Below are 18,934 nucleotides of genomic sequence, written 5' to 3'. Positions count from 1 at the left end.
TAGTCAGTATCTCTTAGCATAGATAGACTGTGCATGCAAGGCAATTTTGACTAGGTCATAGACTATCATTAGTTAGACAAAATTGCTTAGTCAAAATCTCCAGTGCATCTAGTCAAAAACATTCAGTGAAATTGTTTAAATAAAATAGGTCCAACTACAGTACAATGGCCCTTATTCTTGTTCGTGCGGTACGGCCCGCGTGCGGCCGTACCGCCGATGTTTTTACACTGCACATGCGCAGAGGTCAATCTGCGCATGTGCAGCCCCCTTCGCCGCAGACGTATTTCGTCCGCCGCAAAGGGGGCGTATAGGGGCGTGAGAGGCATCATGCCCTCATTTCCCTATGTGTACGCCCCGCGTTTCATGGGCGTTCCCATGCAAACGCGGGGCGTACGCATGGTAATGAGGCCATGACGCAACTCATGGGGGCGGAAAGCTGACGTCGCCGGATGTCAGCTTTCAGCCCCCATACAAGCTACCACACGGACGATTGTCCGTGTGGTCTCAGCTTGCGGGAGCTGCCGCGGCGTGCGGACCTGCCTTCGATGGTCGACGACCATCGAATGCAGGGGGCAGCTCCCACCATGGTGGAGGCGTACGCCTCCACCATTTTTATGCGGATCGCCAGCCGTCCGTGTACGGACGGCCGTGGCGATCCGTAGGGTGGGCGGGGATTCGTCTGGTGCGGTCGGAGCCGCATATGCGGCTCGACCGCACCAACCAGAATAAGGGCCATTGTCTGAGTGACAGTTGTTGTCCCTTTTCTGATTTGGGAAACAAATAACTTAATTACAAAAATTACAAATTACATTTGCTCCTATCCAGTACCAGGTTTTTATTCCATCCAACAAACTAGTTGGATGGTTGGAGGAAAGTTGGTCTGATGTACATTGACGTGTACAGTGTTTAGACGCACCTGCCCAGAAACAAGCCTCCACAATTGTGTATATTGGCAGCTAAGTCAATATCAGCATTATGCAGACATATTGGGGGAAATTTACTAAAGGAAATTTGTAAAAAATAGGTGTATTTGTATCCAGAAATACACTTATTTTTGACATTTACTATCCCGAAAATACGGCAATAGCACATCAATACGACTACGAATTGCCATATTTTCGGGATAGTAAATGTCAAAAATAAGTGTATTTCTGAATACAAATACACCTATTTTTTTTTTACAAATTTCCTTTAGTAAATTTCCCCCATTATTTCATCTGTAGAGTATTATTTGCAATTGCTTTATGTTGTTTGTTGATCATGTCATGTTTACAAACCACTACCCAGAAGCCTCTCAGCATGACTCCATGGTATTTGCTGGGGCTCATAATACTGTAAAGTAGTGATTAACTTATCACCTTACTGTATGGCATTTGTATTTTCTTTCCATGCTTGCATGGGTTTCCTCTGGGCACTCCAAATCCAAAAATATACTAGTAGGTGAATTGGCTCCCAACAAAAAAACAACTATAGTGTGTATGTGTAGATGGGCAAACTAGATGGATCAAGTGGTTCTTATCTGCTATGTTTTGTAAGACACTTTTATTTGTCTATACAACGTTATGTCACAATTTGAAAGGGTTCTCTAAAACTGTTCTACAAACCAGAAGTAATCCATAATCACAAATTCTCTCTGATCTTCTGTATCACAGAACCAAGCTGAAGCTCATTACAAGGGTCACAAGCATGCACGGAAGCTAAGAGCTTTAGACAGTGCACGACACAAGCAGAGAAGGCACGGAAGTCGGGATAGGGCATCATTGCCCCCAGTGGACACCAAAAGAAACACAGACTCTCAACTTCAACGTAAGATGCTTTGTGTATTAATTGGTAACGATCTATGTATAGCTATAGTATCTAAATGTCTATTAAAGAAGCAGTGACAACCATAGGCGAATCTATAATTATGGTAATGGGTGGTCCTAGATGTAGACCTAACAGAAGGGGGACCTTTGCACGGCGTAGCCGCGCGGCAAAAAGGGGCGTGGCCTCTTGGGAAGGAGGCATGGCATCACAAAAGGGTGTGTGGTATTACACTTTAGACCTTACACAGTAATGCCCATTACACATTTTAGCAAACTCCGTAATACCCATTATACATATTGTGCGCACTGTTGTTGTGCGTGACGTCGGGGGAGCACGCCGGGTGCCGACACCACATGATTAAAGGGGGGGGCGGGCTGAGGTGAAAGCGGGGAGAAGAATTGGAGCGGAAGCTGCAGGGGTGACAGTCATTGACAGCTGGGCAGAGAGCAGGGGGCTGCCCTGCTGTATTCAGAGCACTGCAGGTCACGGCTGTTTGAAATAATACCCCTTTCACAACAGAAAATGCTGGGATTTACCCGGGAATATGGTCCCAGGATCATGCAGGGACATTTCCAGGCTGACCCCTTATAAACAAGCCTAGTCCCTGCATTTTCTGGTGTGAGGGGGAGAGACAACCACTCCCCTCTCCCTACCCCCCTTTAACCAACCAGCTATATCTTCGGAACCAACAGACCAATTTACATGAGACCAGTATCATATTGAAGAACTTTTGAGTTGACTTCGAATGATTTTGGTCCCGTGAAACTGGGCTGTTTGGTTCCTCAGAAATCTGCCCTCAAAGAACATAAACAGTCATGAAAAAAATGGTTCAACCTCAATATCCCTGGAACCAATTAACCCATATGGATCCAGCCTGGTATCAGATTGAAGGCCCAGCGATTTGGGTTCGAATGAGATCAACCTCGAGCTTCAGTGATGCCGAAGGGGGAACTGGCAGCCGTTGAACTGGGTGGGGGTCGGAATTAGCGGGTCCCATGTTATCCTATAGGGAAAACGTTCCAGATTTGCCTGGCAGTATCTCTGGTTCCCAGGGGGCTAGAGACACGGGGCTGGGCTCGTTGGAAAGCCCCATCCCTCAGCTACAAAATGGGCTAATGGGTGGTCCTGTGCACCCCCGGACCACCCCCTAAATTTGCCTATGGTGAAGGAAAGAGAGAATCGTGGCCACATAATAGTACCCCATTTCAAATTATGCCACACAGTAGCACTATTTTAGTCAAATTATACCACACAGCGTTATTCATGTCACGCGACATAGTTGTGCCCCTTACATATTTTTCCCACAGTAGTAGTGCTGCTTACACACATAATGCCCCCAGTAGTGGTGCCCATTATACATAATGGCCACAGTAGTAGCTTTGCTTACACATATAATGCCAACAGAAGTAACATTACATACACATATAATGCCCACAGTAGTAGCATTGCTACACACATAATGCATATTGTAGTAGTGCCACTTAAACATTATGGGGCAGATGTATTAAGCCTTAACAAGAGATAAATGCAAGGGTGATAAGGAGAGATAAACGTCCAGCCAATCACCTGCTAACTGACTTTTTTCAAACACAGCCTGTAACATGGCAGTTAGCAGGTGATTGGCTGGACGTTTATCTCTCTTTATCACCCTTGCATTTATCTCTTGTTAAGGTTTAATACATCTGCCCCCATGCCCCTTATACATAATGTGCACAATCGTACAGCCCCTTATACATAATGCCACAATTGTAGCTTTGCTTACACACACAGTGCCCACATTAGTAGTGGTGCTTACACACATAATGCTCACAGTAGTAGTGTCACACACATAATGGCCGAAGTAGTTGTGTCGCTTACATATAATCCACACAGTAGTAGCGCTGCATACATACATAATACGCACAGTAGCAGCTACGCTTACACAAATGTGGCCTAATTGTCGAGCAACCCGGGTCCCATTCACACTATATGGGAGGAGACAGCTCCAAGCGCTGTCTCCTCCCCCACCCCTGATGACGTGCTGTTGCTCCGCCTCACGGCTAGACTTTCTGGGACTTGTTTTTCCACAGCAGAACCCAATACTTAATTTTTCTTACTTTTTACACATTTTTTGGACTATCAACATAGCACCCATCGCCGATAGGTGGCCTTTATTGGGGGGTTCCCACTTCCCCAGGGTCCCGGCCAGGACTTACAAGCCACAGGAGTAATGCTTTTGTCGCAGGACTATTTAACAAGTGGTCCCCGGCTGCCACCTTATTATTCTGATGGCTCTTGGAGCCCATCCATATTTTTTATAATCAGAGCCCAGTACTGGTTTATGACATATGGGGGGACCTTATAAATTATGTCCGCTGTATTTCAGAAACCAGGACTGGCTCAAAGAGGGGAAGGGCGGTGACCCCCATGCCTTTTTGTTTTAATGTATTTTTTTTTTTTTTTAATTTTACACAGAGAATCATCGCATGAATCTGATTGATCTGTGCATGCTTCATCAAATACGGGTGAAAAATGTGTCACATTTTCCATTAGGGTTTTTAGCTGAATTCGTGGCTGAATTCAGCCTTACAAATTATTGTAAATTAGGTGTTCTGATAGAACTCTATGGCCATTTCTGGCCAAGTTCTATTGATGGTGTATTCATTAGTAAGGCCGAATACGGCTAAGCTTGCCGTTCATAAAAATGAACACTAATGTATCTGTAGTACTAGTACTTACTTTAGTATCTTTAATACTAAAGTAAGTACTCATGTAAACCTGTGTTGTAAAATGCCAGTATGGTAGAGCCATCCCTGCTCCATTATATTCTTTGAACTACAAAGCTCTGTCATCGGACAAAAATCATGAAAAACTACTGTTTTTTTCTTATTAATATTTGTGAGAAAAAATATTGCACTAAAAGATGGTCTTAAATAGTTAACTTTATTTGCAATAGCAATCTGATAAATAATAGGAAGAATGCCTACTCAAGATTAAACAATATATGCAATAATATATTTAATAGTACTGCTTTACTAAAGAATTGTTGAGTATTGTATATTAGGGCGGAGTGAAAAAATTGAAATTGAGAAATTCAAAATCGGCTAGTGTGGAAAAGTTGTGACTTGACCTGAATAAGAAACGTGCAAAAGCATTTAGAGTCAACATCTTCTGTTCTGGCAAGAGGCCTAAAGTTTCACTTTTTAGGTGAAAATAACGAAACCTATGAAGATGCTCTGATCTATTTAAAATTATGTCAGGATGTCTTACAGTGGTTCATTAATATACTTTAGCATAGTAAAAAAGAGTATGAGCTTGTCCTAGCACTTATTCTAGTTCACTCATTCTGACAAAATCCTTCTTAGCTGGACAAAACCATGTGCACTGCGGGTGGGGCAGATGTAACTTGTGCAGAGAGAATTAGATTTGGGTGGGGTTTTTCTTCAAAGTGAGATCTATATTGCAGTGTAAAATAAAGCAGTCAGTATTTTCCCTGCACAGAAACAAAATAACTCACCCAAATCTAATTCTATCTGCACATGTTACATCTGCCCCCCTGCAGTGCACATGGTTTTGTCCATCTAAGAAGGATTTTGTCAGAAAGAATGAACTAGAATAAACCCCCATGTGCACTGCAGGTGGAGCAGATGTAACTTGTGCAAGGAGAATAAGATTTGGGTGGGGTTTTACTTCAAAGTGAGATCTATATTGCAGTATTTACCCTGCACAGAAAGAAAATAATGCACCCAAATCTACAGTAATTCTCTCTGCACATGTTACATCTGCCCCCCTGCAATGCACATGGTTTTGTCCATCTAAAGCCCCCCATACACAGTCCGTTCATCGGATCCGTTCTGTGCTTAAACAGCACACATCGTATCGGATCGCATCCATTGTGCATGCATTGTGCATGCAATGCGATCCGATACGATGTTTACCTAGTACAAAAAGTATGTGCAGCACATACTTTTTGTACCATACTATGTGATGCGCGGGAGCGCGCATCGCATAGTACAGAATGGAGCCGGTCCACAATGGACCGTGTATGGGCTCCTTATGAAGGATTTTGTCAGAAAGAGTGAACCAGAATAAGGCCCAAAGTGACTGACTTTGGCGTGAGAAAAAATCCCTGATAATTGACCCATTTTCACGGTCACAATTGTGAACATTGTGTGTTTTCTCCTGAACGTTTTTTTTGGGGGGGAGAGGATGCTCTGTAATTGAAGTGACCAGGAAAAAAAACTTTGGGCAAAAAATCTTGGTAAATACCTTTTGTTTGCCCTTAATTGAATAATGCACACCTGTGTCTTCTAATGTCCAACAAACTCTTTACTGAATGCTACAGTAAGTTCAGTATACAATGCATTACACTCTGTTCTTTAGGTGTAGTAACCTAACAATAAACACTTTATTGTCTTTACTTGTGGCAGTTTATTTTAAACATAATTTGGTCTGAAACACAGTTTTGCATCCCCTATGCTGGGAACATGATTTGGCTGCATTACAGCATATAATTATGCCAAAGATAAGCCAATATATTAACAGTTAAATACATTGAAGTGTATTATGATGTAATAAACAAATACGTCTAATGTTTAGAAAAATAAAATCAAGAACATTGATTCAAAAATAACAGGTTAATCATTATATGAGTTATGTTAATCATTATATGATATGCCAATCACTGTGTTAATTACTAGGCAGGATTGATCAGCAATACTTTATTTCCTTTTTATGTGCCTATTGACCCAATTTAACAGTCTAATATTAGCGGATATAAATCACAATTGGTTTGTATAAAACAACTCAAAACACAACACAAAAATAAGAAAACAATACTGTATGTGCAACATCTTTGAAACATGTTATTATTGAAACAATTGATTTTACTTTTCTAAACATTAGTTTATTACATCATAATACACTTCAACGTATTTAACTGTTAATATATTGGCTTATGTTTGGCATAATTATATGCTGTAATGCAGCCCATTCATGTTCCCAGCATAGGGGATGCAAAACTGTTTTTCTGTCAATAAACAGAAGTGATATGTAAAATGATACATTAGACAGTTTACACTGTTACTTGTAATACTTATTGTAACAGTTAGTTTTTCAATAACAGACTGCAACAGTTATTTCTTATTTATGTACACAGGATTGTCTGTCTTTGTACATGCACTGCAAAGAGACCAGCATTAATCCAATTACCACCTTACTGGGATGGAATTAGCAAGATCTAAAGGCCCGTCCGACTTGTCCTAAGGACAAGTCGGACCTGATTTCACCCTGCAGCTCGCCGGGAGGGGGACACACGATTAGGCACTTGATGTGCCAAGGTTTGCATATGATAAATTGCATGGATTTATCATATGCGGTCCCCGGGGAGCTGCAGGAGGAGGGAGCCGTGCGGGGTAGTCATCAGCGGGCGGGGGATGCCGGCTAATAGAGAGCCGAGCAGGAGGAGGCTGCAAAGCCGGGCAGGAGGAGGGTGATAGCGGGAGCAGCGCGCCGGGCAGGGAGGATGACGCTGGCTGCCGGGCAGCGGCAGGAGCCGGGAGGAACACAGATAACTTGAAAGAAAAAAAAGCCCATACAGAATGACTAGCAAGCCATTGATTGGCTGAGACCTCTCTTTTTTTTTCAAGTTAGTGTGTTCCTCCCGGCTCCCGCCGCTGCCCGGCAGCCAGCGTCATCCTCCCTGCCCAGCGCGCTGCTCCCGCTGTCACCCTCCTCCTGCCCGGCTCCCTATGCAGCCTCCCCCTGCTTGGCTCTCTATAGCCGGTATCCCCCGCCCGCTGTCATCCCCCGCACGGCTCCGGGGCTGGGCTGCACATAAGATTTAGCAAATCTTATGTGCAGCCCGTCCGACCTCCCGACCCCGATCCGATGCGCACGGGACCGCGCATCGGATCGGACGGGGTGTCTGCAAGTGTGATTTGGGCCGATTTCACAGCCCGATTCATCCGAATCGGGTGAAATCGTGCCCAAATCGCATAGTGTATGGGGGCCTTAACAACTAGACACTGTTATTGATAAGACAACACACCGCACTTACAGTGCTCCAAAAAATGCTAAATAGTATGTTTTTTTTTTATTTCAGTAACAGTGCATGGGTTTTTTATACTTGATTGGCATTACTATCACAAAACATTCCTAAATTCATATAAGGTTGCAAAAAATATAATCAGCTTTACTCCATATGTGCTATTGTCCTGTTATATAGAAGGTTGGTAGGACATTACTAGTGAAGAAGTAATGAGGCTTTTCTGTAAACTGTTGTATCACTGCCTTTTGGCCCTTATTCAAACCTGATCACACTACAAATTTGTTCTCTAAATGGGCAAAAAAATACAGGTGGGGCAGATGTAACATGTACCGAGAGAGCGCAAAAGCACAGGCTGAACAGAAAATGGCCCAATCAGTGGGTAAATGGGAGAAAACTTTTTTTAGGTATAGAAGTGGAAGGAGAACATCAAAAAGTGGAATAATAAGACAGAGAGTGGAAGTCTTCTTGAGGGGGACAATGTAATAGCTGATCATATTAATAATTATTTCTGCTCAGTATTCACTGCTGGAAGAGAGGGGAAAGGGCCACAGTTAAGTATATTCAGAAAACTGAGGGTGAAACAAGTACATTTACAGAGGAGAAAGTCCTCACAGAACTCTCAAAACTGAAAGTGGATAAATCAATGGGGCCAGATGGGATACATCCAAGGATACTAAAAGAGCTTAAAGGGGACCTGGTAAAACCAATACCAGAATTATTCAACCAGTCACTAGCTACTGGAGTAATCCCAGAGGACTGGAAAACAGCTAATGTAGTCCCACTGCACAAAAGTGGAAGAAAGGAAGAGGTTAGCAACTATTTACCAGCGAGCCTTACATCAGTAGTAGGGAAATTGATGGAAAAACTCTTAAAACAAAGAGTGGAATTGAGGGTAAAATGTGCCTTTTTGCAGATGACACAAAGGTATGCAACAGGGTAGACACACCAGGAGGGGTAAAACAAATGATTGATGATCTAGGTAGATTAGAGGAATGGTCAAGAGCATGGCAACTACAGTTTAATGCCAAAAAATGCAAAATCATGCACTCAAAAAATCCAAAAGCCTAAATATAGTATAAATGGCACTATAATGGAAACTACTGAGGAAGAGAGGAATCTAGGTGTCACTATTTCATGGGACTTAAAGGCAGGTAGGCAATGTAACAAAACAAAGAAGAAGGCAAGTCAGATGCTTGGTTGCATAGGGAGGAGGTATCAGCAGTAGAAAGAAGTAATAATGCCACTGTATAGGTCATTGGTACGACCTCATCTAGAGTACTGTGTTCAGTTCTAGAGGCCATATCTCCAAAAGGATATAAATACATTAGAGACTGTACAAAGAAGGGCAACTAAAATGGTGCATGGCCTACATCACAAAACGTACCAGGAAAGACTGAAAGATCTTAATATGTATACTTTGGAGCAGAGAAGGGAAAGGGGGGACATAATAGAAACTTTCAAATATATCAAGGGCTTTAACAAGGTACAGGTGGGAGACATTCTTCACAGGAAGAGGAGCACTGAAACTAGAGGGAGGAAGATTCAGGGGAAATTTGAGGAAGAATTACTTCACAGAAAGAGTAGTAGATAAGTGGAATAGCCTCCGATCAGAGGTGGTAGAGGCAAATACAGTAGTACAATCTAAACATGCTTGGGATAGGCATATTGATATCCTTACAAAAAAATAAGGATCAAATATGGTTTGAGGTAACATGTTTAAAAAAGGGGCAGACTAGATGGGCCAAGTGGTTCTCATCTGCCATCAAAGTCTATGTTTCTATGAGAGTTAAATTTGGGTGGGCTGTGTTGAAACTGAAATCTAAATTGCAGTGTAAAAATAATGCAGCCAGTATTTACCCTGCACAGAAACAAAATAACTCACACAAACCAAACTCTCTTTGCACATGTTACATCTGCCCCACCTGCAGTGCAGCATTTTTGCCCATTTTGAGAACAAATTTGTACAGCGATCAGGTCTGATTAAGGGCCATTATGCAGTGTTATATTTCACACAGTGTCACTGAAATTCCATTTAGAGTATTTGTGCTTCTTCTATTATAAACACATTCAAGAGAAGACACACAATATTCACAATTCTGACCATGAAAATGGGTCAATTATCAGGGATTTTTTCTCCCGCCAAAGTCAGTCACTTTGCACTAGGACAAGCTCGTACTCTCTCTATATTAATGAACCACTCTAAGACATCCTGACATAATTTTAACTAGACCGGAGCTTCTTCATAGGTTTCATTATGTTCACCTAAAAAATTAAACTTTAGGTCTCTTGCCAGAACAGAAGATGTTGACTCAGATCAAAACGCTTTTGCACGTTTCTTATTCAGGTCAAGTCACAACTTTTCCACACTAGCTGATTTTGAATATCTCAATTTCAATTTTTTTCACTCCGCCCTATCGTATATATTTAATAGTTAGAGTAAACCCAATCGCCAGATCTTCACATAACCTGATTTTCCCTCTCACTCATACATCCGGCCTGAAAAATCAAGCTGAACGTTAATATGAGAGAATCCTCTTTGATGTCCGTCATGGATGTTAACATATCCCACATTGGGGGAAGGAGATAAGCCTGAAGAAGCATTTGTTAATTGCTTTTGAACTTGGTGGTAGAGATAATTGCTTGATTGTCCCAGCGGGGATCTAGTCCCTATTGTGTCCACGTGCATAAAAAATAGGCTTGGAGGAAATAACAGAAATTTAAATTTTGGGCTCCATGTTGTACTGACACTAACAAAGCTGGCAAATGTTCCAGCTGAATCAGACCACTGTGCAAGGGAACGGGGCTGCAGGCATCTTACTGATATTCACATGCTGTGTATAGCAGGACCTCTGCTGTTCATATATATTTGCTGTGTACGAGAAAGACATTTCTTCCACAAGCATTATTCACAATCTGCAGTATTTATAGAAACATTACAACAATAATGATTCAGTTGTATAATAATTGAGTTGCATTCACGCGTCAGTTCCATTTTACCCTGTTTTTTTATGTGTTTGTTGTAATCTGTCAGTGTTTATTACATTATTGGTACCTTAGTAATTCTCTTTTAACCCTTTCAGTACCAATGTTGCTGTGAGAGATCCGCAAAATGTCCATGTTGCTCACAGCGGCGGTTCTTATTTTGGGCGCAACCTGAATTAATTGACTTGGCTATATTTGTATTTATTTAAACTAAATGGACAGTCGCTGTGAGCGACGCTGGCATTTATAGATATTATTTTGAGGATCTCTCACAGCAATGTTGGCACGCAAAGGGGTAAGACTGTTTAGGTATTTTTTGTTGTGCAAAGGGGTTAGGACATGTCATTTAGCTCATAGTTGCCTACCCTCCTGCATTCTGTAGGAGACTTCCTGAGTTATTAGCAATCTCCCTGTCTCCCTGTAAAGTCTAACAATCTCCCTGATTTCACCTTGCCCACATTATGCAGCTGTTACTTTGTGGGGATATAAAAAAGAAAGAAACCAGAGATATATACATTGAAATGGAATCATCAGTGGCATTCCCTGCACTGGTTATAAAGCACAATGATCCCTATGGCTACATGCATATTAAATAAGATTTCTCATGGCCCTTTATATGGAAATGATAAAACACATACATGGACAGGCTCTGACACGTATCAGTGTCTTTTCTTCAACAAGTACAGTAGATCTCACTGACTGCTTTTGGGGCTAATCCAGAGCTGGTTTAAGGCTTTGGGGGGCTGGGGTACTTAAGACAGGGGGACCCTAATTTTAAATACATACTATGCAATGTGTATACACAGGGCCGTTTTTAGAGGCGGACAAGCCGTGCAGCAGCCCGGGGCGCCGCACGGCTTGTCAGCCTCTGTTAAACAGCCGGGGCGCCTGGCAGCTCCCCCCAGCGCCGCCTTTGACCCCTCTCCCCGTCCGCGTCGCCACAGCTGTTTCATTTCCATGGGGAGGGGAGGGGAGCGCATCGCGTCTCTCCTTCCCCTCGCTCACTTGGCTGTCACTCAGCCAATCAGAGCTCGCGGGCGGCAGCCAATCAGGAGCCAGCCCGCGAGCTATGAAAGTATGAATGGCTGACGGCTCAGGCTGTGAAGGCGAGGCGCGTGATGTGCGCTCCGCTCCCCTCCCCTCCGAGTCCCCACTCCCCAGGAAATCAGCAGCAGCAGCAACGCAGCAGCAGCAACGCAGCAGCAGCGCAGCAGCGGCTGAGGCACAGACAGTGAGTTGTCCAGGCATATGTGTGGCACTGTAGGGGCGTATCTGTGGCACTGTGGGGGCATATATGTGTTGCACTGTGGGGGCATATCTGCCACTGTGGCGGCATATATGTATGGCACTGTGGGGGCATATGTTTGGCACTGTGGGGGCATATATGTGTGGCACTGTGGGGGCATATCTGCCACTGTGGGGGCATATATGTATGGCACTGGGGGCATATCTGTGGCACTGGGGGCATATTTGGCACTGTGGGTGCATATATGTATGGCACTGTGGGGGCATATCTGTGGCACTGTGGGGGCAAATTTGGCACTGTGGGTGCATAGCTGTCACTGTGGGCATACGTGTGGCACTGTGAGGGCAAATCTGCCACTGTGGGGGCATATCTGTGGCACTGGGGGAATATTTGTCACTGTGGGGGCATATATGTGTGGTACTGCGGGGGCATATCTGTGGCACTGTGGGGGCATATTTGGCACTGTGGGGGCATATGTGTGGCACTGTGGGTGCATAGCTGTCACTGTGGGGGCATATGTGTGGCAATGTGGGTGCGTATCTGCCACTGTGGGGGCATATATATATGGCACTGTGGGGGCATATTAGTAAATGGCGGCAGCGGTGCGTGGGGCAGAATGTGTGGTACTTGTGTATTATCTGGGCGCCCAATTTTTTTCATTGCATGCCACTACTTAAGGCATGTGATGCGATGCGATTTTTCATTGTAAAGACCCGATTTTTAATTGTATAGTCACCCATGGGTGATTTCATACCCCCACTATCCAACTACGCATGGAGTTGATTTTATATACTGTAGTGTGGCGAGCGGACGCGGATTACTTTACATGTATTCTGCGTCCCCTCGCGGGGCTCGCTGCACTCGCCACGCTTCCGGCTCGGTGGCTCGCTGCGCTCGCCACACTATATAAGAGCAACTCCATGCGTAGTTGGATAGTGGGGGTATGAAATCACCCATGGGTGACTATTCAATTAAAAATTGGGTCTTTACAATGAAAAATCACATCGCATGAATTGTATGCCACTATATTGCATGCGATGCGATGCAATACAATGAAAAAAATCGGGCGCCCAGATATTACACAAGTACCGAATGTGTAATATGCGTTACGGTGTGGGGAGTATTGCGTAATTGCCATCACAGTGTGGAGTGTAACGGGCATCACAGTGTGGGGTCTAATGGGCATCATGATGTGCGACATAATGTGTAATTGTCGTCATGGTGTGCGACATAAGGTGTAATTGTCATCACAGTGTGCTGCGTAATGTGTTATTGGAATCACAGATAAATAGTGTATAATGATTTAAGTAGGCTGTCATTGGCCTTGATCTGTGAGGTGTACTAGGTCACTGTTTGGCCTTCAGCTGGCCAACTTAAGTGCGGGAGGACAATGACAATTCCTGCGGTAATCAATGTCTGGTCATGCAGGTCGCAAAAGTGAGATGTAAGGTAATTGTTGTCCTGCTAGACCAAGCCCCTTATATTAAGCCACGCCCCTTTCGACAAATAAACCACACACCCTATTTCGACGCGCGCGGCGGGGGGGCGCATTTTTATTTCTTTGCCCTGGGAGCTAAATTGTCTAGAAACGGCCCTGTGTATACAACATCGCAGCAGGTGAGCTAATATCAGCAAGTGCATACACACTTTCTGATGCTGGCAGGGGCCATTCCGCGGCATGGCCCTCACTTGCGATATCCTCCGTTGTCTGTACATGCTAGCTTACAGAGGACATCACAATTGAAGGCTATGCTGCGGAATGGCCCACATCCCTATCACCATCAGAAAGTGTGTATGTCTCTGACAATACACTTTGAAGATTTTGTCATTAATAACACAGCCTGTCTTGATCTTAATTTTGCTAAACTGTTAGCAAAAACAGTCTGCATTCTACACTCCATGTCAGACTAGGGCATGAAGGACACACCTGGGACTTTTATTTTAGGTGCCCATATTTAGGGGTATGGACAGTCTTCAGAGGGGATGTGGCCAGCTTCCACAAAGGTTTTGCTAACCATTAGAGCAGTGGTGACCAGACTGTGGAGTAAATGTATGATGCTTGGAGAAGTGGTATCCATCCCCATAAAGAACATTATATGCAAGGTGACTATGCTCCAGCCAATCAGCTCCTAACTGCCTATTTACATATTTTAGCTGATTGATTAGGGGAACAGCACCACTTTCCCAAGCATCATACATTTACCCCTCAGTGCTGTGGCACCCTGGGGTGCTTCAGAGCACTTGCAGGGGTGCATTATTTGGTGAGCTAAGACCAAATCAAATAATTTATGGTCAAACTAAAAGGCAAAACCAAGGCTAGTGGCTACAAATCATAAAATATCTGGTCAGGCACCCGCCGAATCTCCCTGGCTGCAGAGGTAAATTACTTTTTGGTGGGGAGGGGTGGGACTAAAGATGCAAATCGCACCATTTAGCCCCACGCCCTCCTTGAAGACCCGCAAATTGCAGGATTTGCAGTCCTGGGGTGGGGCTTGATGATGTCTACATCTATTGCTGTAGAGAATATGACAATCACTCCTACCTCTCAAAATCATGCCGCACGCACCTAAAAACGCACCTAAAAAATATATTCAAAATTCACCCTTACATTACACAAGACACTGCAGAAACTCTAATCCATGCTCTCATCATCTCACGCATTGATTATACAATAGTCTCCTTCTTGGCCTTCCCCAATACAGACTCTCACAACTACAGTCCATCCTGAATGCAGCTGTGAGGCTAATCTTCCTAGCCAGATGTTCATCGTCTGCAAAGCTACTCTGTCAGTCACTTCATTGGTTACCTGTATTCTACCGTACTCAATACAAAATTATTTTACCTACACACAAAGCCATAAACCAAACTACACCAACATACATCTCTTCTCTCAAAATATCTTCCAACCCGACCTCTACGCTCCTCACAAGATCTGCGTCACTCATTACTCACTCCCATTCCCGATTGCAGGACTTTCTTCAGGCTGCACCCACTCAACACTCAAACCTATAAGCGTTCCCTGAAAACTCATCTCTTCAGGCAAGCTTATCAAATTCCAGAACCAGTCACAGAACCTTGCATTCTGGTGGAATCGATGCAATAAAGAATACAGGGGTAGATTTATTAAGCTCGGTGAAGTGATAAAGTGTCTGGTTTTTATCACCGGCCAATCAGCTCCTACCTGTCATTTTTCAAACCAAGCCTGTAACTTCACAGTTAGGAGCTGATTGGCCGGTGATAAAAACCAGATGGTTTATCACTTCACCGAGCTTAATAATTCTACCCCACAGTATCTATCCTTATGTATCAATGCCTATTTCCCTATAGATTGTAAGCTTGCTAGCAGGGCCCTCCTACCTTTTGACTGTCTGTAAATACCCTGTTTGTTGTATCACTGTCTCCTTTTGTAAAGCGCAATGGAATATGCTGCGCTATATAAGAAAATGTTAATTAATAAATAAATAAATGTCATATCATGGGTACACAAAGTGGGCAGCATAATAATGAATCCAATAGTGTAGGTAACAAGAACCAAGGCTATTTATCATTGCTTAAAAAGTAGATAGCTACGAATGTATCGGTGGTTTTCATTTTCTGGTTACAATTTCCTGTGCCATAGTACAGCCACAGTACAGTGACCAAATTATAACGGTGTCTCCCTTTTTGTAGCTACAGAGGTACATAATGGAATTGCTGGCCTCAGTGACATGCACACAGAAGCCAGTCCACGCACACCAACCCCTGAGCCTTCCAGTGCTGACCCGGAGGAGGAATGTGCCTCTATAGAAGCTTCAGACAGCTTCACTGAAATACTGGACACAGGGTCCCTGGCTCCAGATGCACCATGCAGCCCGGAAAAAAGTCCGGAGGTCACTTGTGTAGAGGACAGTGAGAAGGACCGTAAAAATAGAGAGCACTTGTATTGTTCCACCTGCAAAGTCACAGTGAACTCAACTTCTCAACTGGAGGCTCATAATGCTGGTAAGTAATGGTGCTGCTACCACAACTGTCACATGACTTACAGCACGGTATGATCACAGGCAGGGCTGCCAAGAGGGGGGTGGGGGTGGGTACTAATTACCCAGGCCCGGGCTTGCTGGAGGAGTTCAGCGGGGGCCCTGGTCCGCCCCTTCCCCCTCCATCCCTCCCAGGCAGCACACACCTACAGCATGTGCTGTGCTGACAGCAGGCTCAGCATGAGCATCTCACTGACAGCATGAGAGCTCATGCTGAGCCTGTTGTCAGCACAGCACAAGCTGTAGGTATGTGCTGCTGCTGCAGAGGGGAGGGGGTGACAATAACACTCCCCCTCAACTTTAAAGTGTGTTTTCACCACCTAAACCTTTTGGGGGGGTGGCCTAATCATGGGAGGTGACCATGCCCCTGTGATTAGGCCACACCCCAACATTTTTACCGGGGCCCGGCATACCTCTCGGGTGCCCTGAGCACAGGACATCGTGCTATTTATGTACACAATTCATGAACTATGTGCAAATGACTTCCAGATCTTACTAAGGTGAATAATAATGAGGAGAGCAGTTTTGAAATAGGTTACTGCGATATAAGAAGGGTTATCCTCCAATTTTTTTTATCAAAATTGTGTTGTGGAATAAAATATCAACTTCATATTTAATGGGAATTGTAACATAAATCTTGATTCGGACCTGTATGCATACGATTATCAGCGACCGCCTATGGGCACGGTACGCTGTGCGCATGCGCGAGCCATCTGTCCGTACACAGTGTTACCCTGCGACTATTTTAGGGACAGGATGGGCGGGATTTCAATCGTGCATGGCAGCGTTTACCTGATCCCTGTGCTCAGAGCCCTCACAGCCCAGCATGCAGGTCTGAATTGGGCCCATAGTGCTAAGGCTAGGGTCAGGCTGTTTTTATGACACCCTAGACAAAACTTCAGATAACTGCTCTCCCCCCAACTTATACACCAATACCAACTTTCCGGAACATCAGGTGAAAGTGTGGAGGTGGCATCTTAGAAGTCCAACACCTGTCATCTGCTTTAAGTTCAACAAGGATGCCAGAGATAACCTTCATTTTATTATAGTCCGTATTATAGTTTTGGATAGGGCTGGGCAACACCGGTCCTCCAGATGTTGATGAACTACACATCCCAGCATGCCTTGCATCAGTTTCAGCATGGCCACATAGCAAAACTAATGCAAAGCATCCTGGGATGTGTAGTTCATCAACATCTGGAGGGCCGGTGTTGCCCAGCCCTGGTTTTGGAGTTATGAGCTGTGTATTATATTGCTATTTTACAGGTGCAAAGCATAAATCCATCCTTGATGGACAGAGCACTCATCCGAGGAAGAGCAGGGGTAAAGTGCTGAACCGTGCTAACCGCAAACCCAAAAGGATTGGCAACAAGACAAGCATTGGTGTCCAAAGCAAAGCTTATCATTGCCCAGTATGTGAGATACATGTCAACTCTGAAACTCAGCTCAAACAGGTGAGTGTACTAAGGGCTTCAGTCATACACTCGCTAATGGTCAGCCAAGCCTCTGTGGTATCTGACCAGTATCTTATACCTGGGTTGCTGTGCAGTCCCTTCATTGGTTATCTGTTTTCTACTGTATTTAATATAAAAAAAACTTTTACTTACACACAATGATATTAACCAAACTGGTTGGGTTGGTTAGAGAATACAGAAATGCTGTCAAAACCCGATAACGGGGGTTTGACTGCATAATCGCATTTCTGGTTTAGAGCATCCCGCCCTTTATCTTATATCAAAATATCTCCAAACCTGACCTCTCTGGTCTACACAAGATCTGCATCTCTCATCCATACTCATTATTCGCTTCCATTCAAGACATTCTTCGGACTGTACGCTCTGTTCAATGCTCTCCCACACACAATAAGACTTTCCTCTAGTCTCCAAACCATTCAAGTGTTCACTGAAAACTCACCTCTTTTATAAGCTTCCCTACCCAATTACATCATCTCTATACAGTCCACATATAATCTCCCAGATTTTGTCTTTATTCATTTCACATTTTCCTGGCCCCAAGCCAACATTGTCATGTGACCATTTCATACCAAGAACCTTTGCAATCTGACTGGATCATCATGCAACAAAGCGCATCTTTCCTTGCCTATCAATGCCTATTTCCCTATCATTGTAAGATTGTGAGCAGGGCCTTCCTACCTCTATGTATGTCTGTTATTGCCCAGTCTGATCTATCACTGCTGTTCAAATTGTCACATGTGACAGAATATGCTGTGCTATATAAGAAACTGTTAGTTATAATAATAAATCTAATAATAATAATAATAATTTATAAATTGTTAACATATTCTCCATCTTGCTGTGCTGTTTCATTTTTGCATATTTTTGTTACGCAAACTTGATGAGTTTTAACTATTTGCGTTCTTGAATCTTCTGCTATTCTATGTAATATGTAAGTATATCCATAGTTGTTATACCAAGCATTGTGCATCAGTGGTGGTACAATAACTCTCTTGAATTTTTCAGCACATGAACAGCAGACGGCACAAAGACAGGTTGGCTGGGAAACCTCCGAAGCCTAAATACAGTCCATTCAGCAAGTTACAAAAGAACGCTGCATTAGCGGTGAGTGTGTACAGGCCAAAGGTATATCGTCACTGCCTGCCTGTAGTGCGAGCATCTCCGGAATGCGGTTACTGAGATGTAAAACAGACCTTATTGTTAGGTTCTCTGGCTGAACATCTTATGTTAAACATCAGCATTATCCGTGTATGAACATTTTTGGCATGTACATAATACTATTATACATATGAGCATTGGGATGATGACATAGCTAATCATTAGTTATTCTTTCATGTTTCTTTTATTCTTCACTTGATATGATTATACTTTTATATGTTCA

General features: G+C 43.7%; 1 protein-coding gene across 7 annotated transcripts in view; it reads left to right on the top strand.

The window, feature by feature from the left end:
• The window catches only part of LOC146008023 (uncharacterized protein C17orf113-like), a 294,190-nt gene that overhangs the window by 266,845 nt on the left and 8,411 nt on the right, over positions 1–18,934 (top strand). For 6 of the 7 annotated variants that reach the window (XM_083146885.1, XM_083146884.1, XM_083146886.1 and 3 more), the window contains 4 exons: positions 1,653–1,806; positions 15,732–16,043; positions 17,345–17,532; positions 18,559–18,657. In XM_083146885.1, coding sequence (XP_083003011.1) covers positions 1,653–1,806; positions 15,732–16,043; positions 17,345–17,532; positions 18,559–18,657 — 753 coding nt within the window. The remainder of the gene's footprint in view (positions 1–1,652; positions 1,807–15,731; positions 16,044–17,344; positions 17,533–18,558; positions 18,658–18,934) is intronic. The other variant, XM_083146887.1, reaches the window with a different exon arrangement.

This window comes from Crinia signifera, chromosome 6 (assembly GCF_055691185.1).
Source record: "Crinia signifera chromosome 6, ASM5569118v1, whole genome shotgun sequence".
Lineage (NCBI taxonomy): Eukaryota > Metazoa > Chordata > Amphibia > Anura > Myobatrachidae > Crinia > Crinia signifera.
The sequence above is the reverse complement of the archived record's forward strand: the minus strand, read 5'-3'. Positions and strand labels throughout refer to the sequence as shown.